Source organism: Prionailurus bengalensis, chromosome A1 (genome assembly GCF_016509475.1).
Source record: "Prionailurus bengalensis isolate Pbe53 chromosome A1, Fcat_Pben_1.1_paternal_pri, whole genome shotgun sequence".
NCBI classification, from domain to species: Eukaryota; Metazoa; Chordata; class Mammalia; order Carnivora; family Felidae; genus Prionailurus; species Prionailurus bengalensis.
Window position 1 is genome coordinate 174,982,169 of NC_057343.1, and position 10,779 is coordinate 174,992,947.

General features: G+C 45.6%; 2 protein-coding genes across 2 annotated transcripts; one reads left to right on the top strand and one right to left on the bottom strand.

Annotated features, from left to right (window-relative positions):
• Window positions 1–1,811: 1,811 nt before the first annotated feature.
• HIGD2A (HIG1 hypoxia inducible domain family member 2A) lies at window positions 1,812–2,725 on the bottom strand. Its single transcript, XM_043598027.1, has 2 exons — window positions 2,572–2,725; window positions 1,812–2,214 (listed from the first exon to the last, which is right to left on the bottom strand). Exons 1-2 carry the CDS (start codon window positions 2,723–2,725, stop codon window positions 2,048–2,050), a joined length of 321 nt encoding a protein of 106 aa, XP_043453962.1. The 3' UTR covers window positions 1,812–2,047.
• Window positions 2,726–2,769: 44 nt separating this feature from the next.
• Window positions 2,770–9,235, top strand: NOP16 (NOP16 nucleolar protein). Its single transcript, XM_043597898.1, has 5 exons — window positions 2,770–3,116; window positions 3,205–3,313; window positions 6,276–6,345; window positions 8,135–8,241; window positions 8,809–9,235. Exons 1-5 carry the CDS (start codon window positions 3,010–3,012, stop codon window positions 8,950–8,952), a joined length of 537 nt encoding a protein of 178 aa, XP_043453833.1. The 5' UTR covers window positions 2,770–3,009; the 3' UTR covers window positions 8,953–9,235.
• The last annotated feature ends 1,544 nt before the right edge of the window (window positions 9,236–10,779 follow it).

The window sequence follows — 10,779 nt, forward strand, 5'->3', positions numbered from 1 at the left end:
CCTCCCAGCTGGAAGTGGGTGTCCCAACTTGTATATGTCTGCTGCCTCCCTCTCCAGGAGGAAAGACAACCTCTAATGGAATGCTTTTGCAACCTTGATCCTTGCTGATTCTTGAACAAGCCTGTGAGATAGGGATTCTCTTATTGTCTTGATATAGCCATGGACACCAAGGCTCCCAGAAAGTAAGAAGCTTCAAGTGGGAGGGAAGAAGCAAGACCAGAAGTTCCCGGTGGTAGCTCCCTCTAAACCTGGGTGAGAGGCTGGTGAAGGTGGCTGCTGCCAGACTCTTTTCTTGGGTTTGGCCAGTACCCTCTAGATGGGGAAGGCTCACTGCTCTCTCTCCTTCAGCTGTGCCCCTCTATAGATCTAGGATAATCAGTGACCATACATTCTTCCTCTTCAGCCGAGGTTGCAAACAAGCTATGCTTAAGCCATTGTGACCTGCGCAATGTTTAAAAAGATTTGAGTAACTACCAACTGTATTAGTTTCCTAGAGTTGCCATTACAAAGTACTGCAGCGTCTGGCTTAGAACACACATTTATTGTCTCACCATTCTGGATGTCCAAAGTCCAAAATCAAGGTGTCAGCAGGGCCATGGTCCATCGGAAGGCACTAGGGAAGGATCTGTGCAGGCTTCTCTCCCAGCTTCTGGCAGCCTCAGGTATTCTTCGACTTGTAGGTGCATCACTACAGCCCTGAGTTCATCTTCGTATCATCTATGCATTGTCTTTCTGTCCAAATTTCTCCTTTCATAACAATGTCAATCAGAATGGATTAAGGCCTACTGCAATGACCTCAGTTCAACTTAATTATCAGTAAAGACCCTATTTCCAAATAAGATCACATTCTGAGATACGGGGTTAGGACTTCAACATATCTTTTTTAGGGGAACACAATACCACCAACCACTAAAAATAGTGGCCTTCATCTTTAAAAGTGCCACAGTCCTCACTACTCCACATTGATTCCTTGAATCTTGAGGCAAGGGTCACCACAACATATAGCTTTAAATTTATAATCTCTGCCTTACAACTGAGAGACCATGATGGGAACAAGAAACTTAGTAGGCCCTAGTCATACATTCCTCCATTTTGCAATTTAGATTGTGTTATGGGGCTCAAAAAGTGGGTATGTCTTCTATACTCCCTCTTTTCCCTTCCGGTAGCTTGCAGATGGTGATGAAATTGAAGTCATACATGTTAGGAACTTGGGTCCAAATCAACAGGTTGGATCTGACCACAGTCCAGGAATACTTGTGTGAGATTTTACATGAATGCAAAACTCATAGGTTGCCTCTCTTCTAGAGTTTGCTCAGGTCCCCAGCCTACTTTCTTCCTTAAGCCTGAAACAGTAGGTACACAAACCAGTGACAAGCTTTGTGACTATGTTCTTACCACTCTACCAGGCTACTTCTCTGAACCTCAGTTTCCTTTTCTGTAAGATGCATCAAGAATCAAGCCGGGATGGTATAGATCAGTGGAGCCCTAGGTGCTCTCAGGTGAGAGTGGGGTGAGGAGTAAAGTGGAGAGCAGAGCCCTCTGCCTTGGACAGGGACACAGCTGTTGGCCTAGTCTGAAGGAAGGTTTTCTGTTGTAAGTTTGAAAATTGACAGAAAGATCAGTTTTTTTCAAATAACATCACTCTAAGGAATCTCTACTTTTAGCAAGTTCCTCAGGTGATCGTTACCAGGAAAGTTCAGGAACGATTAAACTATTAAGATTTCTAAGGGCCCCTGCAGTCCTTAGACAATTTTGTCCTAAAACCAAAGACCAAAAACTTTGGAGGGTTAGAAGGAATGAATTCACCAAACTACAAGTGGATCAATTTATTAAGTAGGAGGTGGAGAAAGTGAGGCACAAATAGAAGTATGCAACACCCAAACTGAACCGAATCTGAGATTCCTGAAAAAACATGTGTCGGTCACACAATTGGCCACTTCCTCCGACTTGTCAGGGAAGATGAGGGAATAAGTCAGGTGACAGGACAGGTGGTTGCTCCTGGGGCTGGGAATGATCTCTGCGGAACTTTCAAGGCCAAGTCTCAGGCTCAGGATCGAGACCTCATAGCAGATGCAGCCAGACCCAGCAAGATGGCTGCGACCGTGAAGCCCTGGGCAGCGATCCGGGTGCGCATCATGAGCTGAGAGCGGTGGCTCTGACCCCGGTGGAAGCAGTAGAGGCCGTAGGTTAGGGCGGCCGCCGTGCCCAGGCAGCCTGAGGAAGGGACAAAGCAAGTACGGAGTGGCAGGTTTCGACCCCGTGGGCCTCTCCCCGCTTTGGATCCCCTACCAGAGGGTGGAGAGCTCAGAAGAGAGACCGAGGGAAGGCGGGTGGAGCCGAGTGGGAGGCTTTGGTCGAGGTAGGGTCCTCCTAGTTATAGGGCTCGCCCCACCTCAGCGCCCCCCAATCCCGCCCAGCTCCAATCAGATTCACCCCTCACCGCCCGGCCACTTCGCCACAACTCTGGTCCACTCTCACTCAGGTCCCCCTTGGCTTTCCTGGTCCTCTCCTAATTCATTCCCTCAGACATCACTATCCTCTCGGTCTACGGTTCCTACAACACCTGCTTACCTATGGGTACCATCGGGTTCTCGCGGGTCTTGCGAAGGAATTTTTCCTTGAAGCTTTCTGGAGTGCTGTAGACACTGGGGCTAAACCCCTCAATGACCGGGGGCTGTGATGGCTCAAAGGGTGCCTCCGGAGTCACAGGGCCAGGAACCGCCATGTCCCCGCGACAGCTGTAGGAGAAAATAGGGACGCTAAACCCCGCCTCCTGATGAGGTCATGAAAAGGGCGGGGGAAAGGACTTTGCTGAGCATTGTACGCAGGCGCTAACCGCTCATTGCATTCTGGGAGTCGTGGTAAACTGCACGATATCGCTAAGGGGAGAACTACGTTTCCCAAAAAGCCTGCACAGCCCTGGCGCGCATATGCCGGAAATAGTCTGCTGCACGAGGTGCTGCGAGTGAGAGAAGCCCAGTTGTAGTTGCCAGTGCCGTGGTCACTGCAATGCCCAAGGCCAAGGGGAAGACCAGGAGACAGAAGTTCGGTTACAATGTTAACCGAAAGCGTCTGAACCGAAATGCTCGACGGAAAGCAGCGCCGCGGATCGAGTGGTGAGGGGCCCGGGGTTTAGGAGGCGGGGGACCTCTGGTGAGACGGCCTGCGAGATGACGGTTCCGTGATCTCTCTCTTTGCCCGTAGCTCCCACATCCGACATGCCTGGGACCACGCTAAATCCGTGCGGCAGAACCTGGCCGAGATGGGATTGGCTATGGACCCCAACAAGGCTGTGCCCCTTCGTAAGAGAAAGGTACTCACATGGCAGAGTCTCGGCCCTTGACCCCTGCTTCCCGCCGTACTTGCTGGGTTTCAGAACTTCATCCTGTCTATTCCCACGCTCACGCTTTTCTGGGTTTGCGACCTTCCCACAGCCAACTCGGGCAGCCTGCACTGACTGTGGATGAACGTCTCTTTACCGCTACGCTCAGACTCCTCAGTACACGTTGGACCAGGGTTGGAGCTTCCCCCTTTTCTTCTCCATTCATTTTTCCCTCCGAAATTAACCTGTTTGGGTCCCTCGTCATCTCAGGGGTGTTTTCCAGAACTTATCTTTTTCTGCCCTTAACTTTCCTAGTAAGGGCTCCCCCAGATTTGGGGATCTTTACTTCCTCTTCCTTACACCTTCCCTAGTCATCCTGGTCTGAGGCTCCCTTCTTAGTTTCTCCCAAATAGGTCTTTTTCTGGACCACCCTTTCAAAAATGGCACACTTTTTTACCCAGTAGTTTCTTCCCTGCTTTAATTCATAGCACTTGTAAACACTTGATATTTTATATATTTGTTTATTGTCTGTGCCTCTTTACCCCAGCATAATCTCCTTGGAGACAATTTTGTGTTTTGTTCACTATTAAACCTCCAGTGGTTCTTAGGATGTGACTAGTGCTCAATAGTTAACCTAATGAATGGGCTTGCTGATTGGACTTGTCCCATTGCTTTTATTTTTTTTTTATGAATATAAATTTTTATGAATTTAAATTTTTTATGAATATAAAAAATTTGTGTGAATATAATTGTCAAATTGGGTCAAATACAACACCCATTGCTCATCCCAACAAGTGCCCTCTTCAATGCCCATCACCCATTTTCCCTATCCCTCACCTCCCCATCCTCTTAGTTTGTTCTCTGTATTTAATAGTCTCTTGTGGCTTGTCTCCCTTCCTCTGTTTGTATCTACTTTTTTCCCCCTTCCCTTCTCCCATGGTCTTCTGTTCAATTTCTCAAGATCCACATATACATGAAAACATAAGATATCTGTCCTTCTCTGACTGACTTATTTCACTCAGCATAATAATACCTTCCAGTTCCATCCACATTGCTGCAAATGGCACGATTTCATTCTTTCTCATTGCCAACTAGTATTCCATTGAATATATAAACCACATCTTCTTTATCCATTCATCAGTTGATGAACATTTAGGCTCTTTTCATAATTTGGCTATTGTTGAAAGTGCTGCTATAAACATTGGGGTACATGTGCCCCTATGCATCAGCACTCCTGTGTCCCTTGGGTAAATTCCTAGCAGTGCTATTGCTGGGTCATAGGTTAGCTCTATTTTTAATTTTTTGAGGAACCTCCACACTGTTTCCAGAGCGGCTGCACCAGTTTGCATTCCCACCAACAGTGCAAGAGGGTTCCTGTTTTCCCACATCCTCACCAGCGTCTGTAGTTTCCCGATTTGTTCATTTTAGCCACTCTGACCGGTGTGAGGTGGTATCTCACTGTGGCTTTGATTTGTATTTCCCTGATGCTGAGTGACGTTGAGCATCTTTTCATGTGTCTGTTGACCATCTGGATGTCTTCTTTGGAAAAGTGTCTATTCATGTCTTCTGCCCATTTCTTCACTGGATTATTTGGTTTTTGGGTGTTGAGTTTGGTAAGTTCTTCATAGATACTAGCCCTTTGTCCGATGTCATTTGCAAATATCTTTCCCCATTCCATCGGTTGTCTTTTAGTTATGTTGGTTGTTTCCTTTGCAGTGCAGAAGCGCTTTATCGTTATGAGGTCCCAATAGTTCATTTTTGCTTTTAACTCCCTTGCCTTTGGAAATGTGTCGAGTAAGAAATTGCTGCGGCTGAGGTCAAAGAGGTTGTTGGCCTGCTTTCTCCTCCAGGGTTTTGATGGTTTCCTGTCTCACATTTAGGTCTATTTTGAGTTTATTTTTGTGTATGGTGTAAAGAAGGTGGTCTAGTTTCATTCTTCTGCATGTTGCTGTCCAGTTCTCCCAGCAACATTTGCTAAAGAGACTGTCTTTTTTCCACTGGATGCTCTTTCCTGCTTTGTCAAACATTAGTTGGCCATACATTTGTGGGTCCAATTCTGGGTTCTCTGTTCTATTCCATTGGTCTATGTGGCTGTTTTTGTGCCAATACCATACTGTCTTGATTACAGCTTTGTAGTAGAGGCTAAAGTCTGGGATTATGATGCCTCCTGCTTTGGTTTTTCTTCAATATTACTTGGGCTGTATGGGGTCTTTTGTGGTTCCATACAAATTTTAGGATTGTTTGTTCTAGCTTTGAGAAGAATGCCAGCGCAATTTTGATTGGGATTGCATTGAATGTGTAGATTGCTTTGGGTAGTATTGACATTTTAACAATATTTATTCCTCCAATCCATGAGCATGGAATGTTTTTCCATTTCTTTGTGTCTTCTTCAATTTCCTTCATAAGCTTTCTTTAGTTTTCAGCATATAGGTCTTTTACATCTTTGGTTAGGTTTATTCCGAGGTATTTTATGGTTCTTTGTCCCATTGCTTTTAGACAGGTTTCTTTTTATTCCTTCATGCCAGAGTAAAATGGCACTACTGTTTCTTGATCAAATAAATGTGAGGCTATTGCTAAGCACTGTCAGGTTGCTCGTCTTCATAGAAAAGAAGTCTTCTAAAAAAAAAAAAAGTCATCTGCTCCTCAGTGTAAATTATGAAGAGCTTTCATATGCATTGTTTCACTTGATTAGCACAGATGAGGTGAGGTAGGCAAAGGATATTATGCTGATTTTATAGATAGGCACAGAAAGATTAATTGCTTGCTTGAATCCCTTTTGGGAACCATAAAGCCTCTGGGGCAATGGTTCTCTCTGTCATTTCTTCCTGCCTGAACTTGTGTAGGGATTTTTGTGGGTAGTGCAGTTGTGTGAGGAGGGCAGGAACCTCTAGAATTTTCCCTCATCTGGGATCCTTCCTTTGTATACTGGTCTCACAACTTCTGTTCTCTTCAGGTGAAGGCCATGGACATTGATGTAGAGGAAAGGCCTAAGGAGCTTGTGCGAAAACCCTATGTGCTAAATGGTGAGTGCTGGTCACATTCCTCTAGGTCACTATCCTGCACAGTCAGGGCTAAAAAGGGCCTCAGATGTCTTCATTTTACAGATGGAGAAACTGAGGTTCAGAGGGAAGAAGGGAACTGGTCCAGGGTTCACAAAGTTAATACTGCGTCCCTAACTGGGACATTTTCAGTCTACTTACTAAACTCCAGTGTGTGAAGTGAGGTCAGAGATGTTCAGGGAGGATGTAGCCAGGTGCCTTAAGAAAATAGAAAAGAAACCATTAAGTCTTAGGCACATGTTCAGCTTGTCATGAATTTAAGGACAAACAGATTTTTATAGAGATTCCACCATCTCATTTAATCTTTTCATTGACAAGTCAATTTCATGTATATTAAGCCTATAGAGGCTGAATATTAAAATAGAGCAGAGTAAAATCTGCAGGGAAGCAGGTATACTCTGAAATTCTCCACCCATCCTTTTTTTTTACCTGTCCAAGATTTTTAACAGTTCTCCTGAAGGTAAAAGTGTTTTATGAGACTGATGCGCTACCTACTGTGCTAACGAGGCACCTTTAAGGTAAAAGGGTTTTAAATGGCCAGACATTACATAGAGAATTCTTGAGTTCCTATTATTAGTTCATCAGTGATTCTCATAAGAATTAGTACACAGGATTGCATAAATAAAACCAGGTGTACTTATTGTAGTCAGAGTCAATCTTAAAAAGTTTTACTTCTCATTCTCTAAAAAATTTTTTTTAATTATGGTAAAAAAACATACTACATAAAGTTTACCATCTTAATCATTTTTCATTGTGTAGCTCAGTAATGTTAAGTATATTTATGTTGTCATGTAGCAGATCTCCAGAACTTTTTCATCTTCAAAACTGAAACTCTACCCATTAAACAACTAATCCCCTTGTTCCTGTCTCCCCACCCCGACCTTGCCCCTGGCAACCAAGTCAAAGATATTCTTGACCATAAGCAATTTAGCATTTAACCCTTGAATAACATTTGACCACCTTCTTTCTGTGAGCTATTTTTCACATTGAGAAATGGGGAGTGTTTGCCTAACGATTTTATTTTTTTTTTAAGTTTTTAAATTTATTTTGAAAGAAAGGAGAGGGAATCAGCAGGGGAGGGACTGAGAGAATGGGGGACAGAGGATCTGAAGTGGGTTCTGTGCTGACAGCAGCAAGCCCAATGCCAGGCTTGAACTCATGAACCATGAGGCCATGACTTGAGCCCAAGTCGGATGCCTAACCGACATGAGCCACCCAGGCCCCCCTGCTTAGCTGTTTTAAAAGCAAAGCCACAATTGCCTCCACAGCTTGGCTTTTTACCTTACATACAGCAGTGAGGTTCCAGTGAGACCCAGCCTCAGGCCCTGGTTCCTGCGGCGTTAGTTCTCATTCACACCTTTCCATTTCACATTATTGTTGTAACACTTAAAGAAAAGAAATTCTTAGGAAATTTTAGAGATGGAAGGGAGTCCCAACCTCTGGTAGGCAATGTATCTTCATTTCTGTCCCCACGACCTGGTACTAAGTAGAGATTATTAGTTTGGTACCTGTCTCTTACCAAGCTTAGACCCAAAGAGATAAGACTTGCCTTTTAGGTAGTTGTAAAACTGATAGATGGTTGTGTCATAGGCACAGCCTGAGATCCAAGGGGCTGAAGAGTACCGAATTGGGGATGAAGAGGCAAAGCCCATCTGATGGCCATGGTTTGGGATTAGGTGAAAGAATGACTGGGCAACCAAAAAGTACAGGAGGCAAAACCTCTTTTCCTGTTTCTTGGCTTCTCTCACCCCAGACCTGGAGGCAGAAGCCAGCCTCCCAGAAAAGAAAGGAAATACGCTGTCCCGAGACCTCATTGACTATGTACGTTACATGGTGGAGAATCATGGCGAGGACTATAAGGTGAGTGGTTTGGGCCCCACGAGAAGAACCACTTGAGTCTGTTGGGAAGGTACCCTGGACAATTTGGGGTCTGATCTTCTTGACTCTTGCCCGAGACTGAGTTGAAACAAAGAAAGGAAAGAGAGACTTTAGGAAATTGATCTCATTGACAGATGCTTATAGCTGGGATAGACTGACTGGCCTGTGATTCATATCCCACTCACAGATATGCTGTTTTGTTTGCATGGTATTTTTAAAGAACTTGAACTAGTTGCTATTTTAATTATGGGGGGTTTCAAATAAAAATTCACGTTTTTGACTTCTCTTAAAAATTGAAAAATCTGGCTGCACTGGACTCCGGTGCCCAAGTGGGATCAGTGGCTGTGGATGGAACATTAGCTATTCCTCTGGCCCTAGCCCCTGCCTGGTCCCCGAGGGCATTTGCACCCATTTCCCCACATATACCATGGTTTTTGAGGTGAGGAACCTGAACCTCGGGGATATGAGGTGGCTTGCCCAACTCAGGCAGAACTAGGGGTTGAACTGTGCCTGTCCAGCCCTCCTCAAGTGGCCCTTCTCCTTTCTTAGGCTATGGCTCGGGATGAGAAGAATTACTATCAAGATACCCCGAAACAGATTCGGAATAAGATCAACGTCTATAAGCGTTTTTACCCAGTGGAGTGGCAAGCCTTCATTGATTCTTTGCAGAAGAATAAGATGGAAGTTGAGTGAGTGGCTTATGCCTGCCCCAGGCTGAGGCCTCCTCCTGGACCAAAGAAACTGGAAGCCAGGGTTTAAGGCAAGAAGGGGCATGTGGCTAGATGAGGCTGGCCAAACCCCATGGAATCAAAAGGTCACACACGCACGCACACACGCACATACACGCTCCCCTCTCTGGGGAAGGAACAGTCTCCATGAGGTTTCTTAGGGCCCTGGGAAGAGCCAGAACCTAATGTTTTCAGAGTGGGTGGTTTGTTTACATATAATATGTACATAATAAAATAAGGCTATTTTATTTCTCTGACGGTTATGTGTTTCCCCTCCCAGCCAAGCCCTGGGACTGCCCCTGTGAAAACCAACTCAATCAGGGCAGAGGCCGTCCAGCCCGTTGTGTGCCACATTGCCACGCCCTCTTAGGTGTGGCCTCCCTCCTCTTCTCACTTGTTCAGTTCCATTGCTCTGCCTTGGTTTTCTGCACAGCATTAACCCTTCCACAGAAGCCTGCCAGCAACCCTGGACTGCTCAGAGGGGTCTGTCTTGCCAACACTAGCCCCACTCCGAGGCTGGAGGTTGGCAGACTGGTTGTCCATGGCCCTACCCTGTGGTTTGATGGCCAGAGGGCAGGTAGCTGCACTGCTGCCTCCTTGTGACTGGTCTTCACTGCATCTTCAGATTGCTTGCCCTGAAAGGAACCCAGGGCCCCCAAATCTGCTTTCTGAGACTGGGGGACTGCTGAATACCACTCTACTGTGTGCCAAGCACTGGGCTGCACACTGTGTGGCCAGTCTCTGGGGCAGGCCTAATTTGGTCATGTGAGGTGATGACTCAGAACAGGATCACAGGCATGTTGTGGGGTGGGCACTGGGCATTTTCTGGTCTTTGTACTTTATCTTCAGCTGTTATATTATAATTTTTTTAATGTTTTATTTATTTTTGAGAGAGTGCAAGTGGGGGAGGGACAGAGGGAGGGGGCACTGTAGAGAGACGGGGCCTAAAGGTGCAGTGACGAGAGAATTACGAAGCAGGGGGCTAAGACTCTCCAGGAGCCCGAAGCACCAGTCCCCTGGCTCAAGCCTCTTTTATTTTTGCAATTTGTCTGATGACAGCAAGCACGTACAACATAGTATTTGGCATCTTGACAGGCCATGCACCTGCAGTGTATTCCATACTGGGTCATGAGTACGTCTGGCACCAGACAAAACATTCTTATCCCTGGCCTGGTGCCGGTATGATGTCCCTTCTGGAGAGGACGTGCAGTCCCGGCAGCTTTCAGTTCCTGCTGCTCCGTCCCTTTCCTTCAGGACATTCTCACGGTGCCTCCAGCTTCTTGTTCTCCAACATCTCCCCCTTTTTGTTTGTATACAACGGACTGTAGGAGGACATTGTATAACCTGAGGTGTCCGTCGGTACATTGACAAGCTCGTTGTCCCCGGTACCAGACTGCACATGCAAGGATAAATACGCTGCATATTAATACAAACAGAATAGCAGTAGAGAAATTAAAAATACTAATACGCTCTTTAGGGTTTAATTTCCCCAATCCCTCTGATATACTTTCTAAGATCTTAGAACTGGATAACATGTCCAGATTTGTTTTGAAAGTCTCACATATTTCTGCTTGCAGATGGTCCATCAGACGCATTTCTGGAGAATATTGCCATGGTTGAGACATGTGAATCAGCAGCCACAGGCCAGTGCACGCTCTAAGTAAATACAGGCTTTTGGATGACATATTAAAGGGTATAGAATTGTTAAGACAGGTGTGTAATGAGCAGTTAACACAAGTTATAAGGGTCTCAGAATCATTCCAAACTATCCGTCCTTTCAGTAGTATGTATG

Bases quoted from the DNA above. Each gene is read 5' to 3' on its own strand.
- HIGD2A (XM_043598027.1), bottom strand. From the start codon at position 2,725: ATGGCGGTTCCTGGCCCTGTGACTCCGGAGGCACCCTTTGAGCCATCA. The intron at 2,215-2,571 runs GTAAGCAGGTGT...TCCCTTCCTCAG, and splicing joins GAACCCGATGGTACCCATAG to GCTGCCTGGGCACGGCGGCC.
- NOP16 (XM_043597898.1), top strand. From the start codon at position 3,010: ATGCCCAAGGCCAAGGGGAAGACCAGGAGACAGAAGTTCGGTTACAAT. The intron at 6,346-8,134 runs GTGAGTGCTGGT...CTCTCACCCCAG, and splicing joins AAAACCCTATGTGCTAAATG to ACCTGGAGGCAGAAGCCAGC. The intron at 8,242-8,808 runs GTGAGTGGTTTG...CTCCTTTCTTAG, and splicing joins ATCATGGCGAGGACTATAAG to GCTATGGCTCGGGATGAGAA.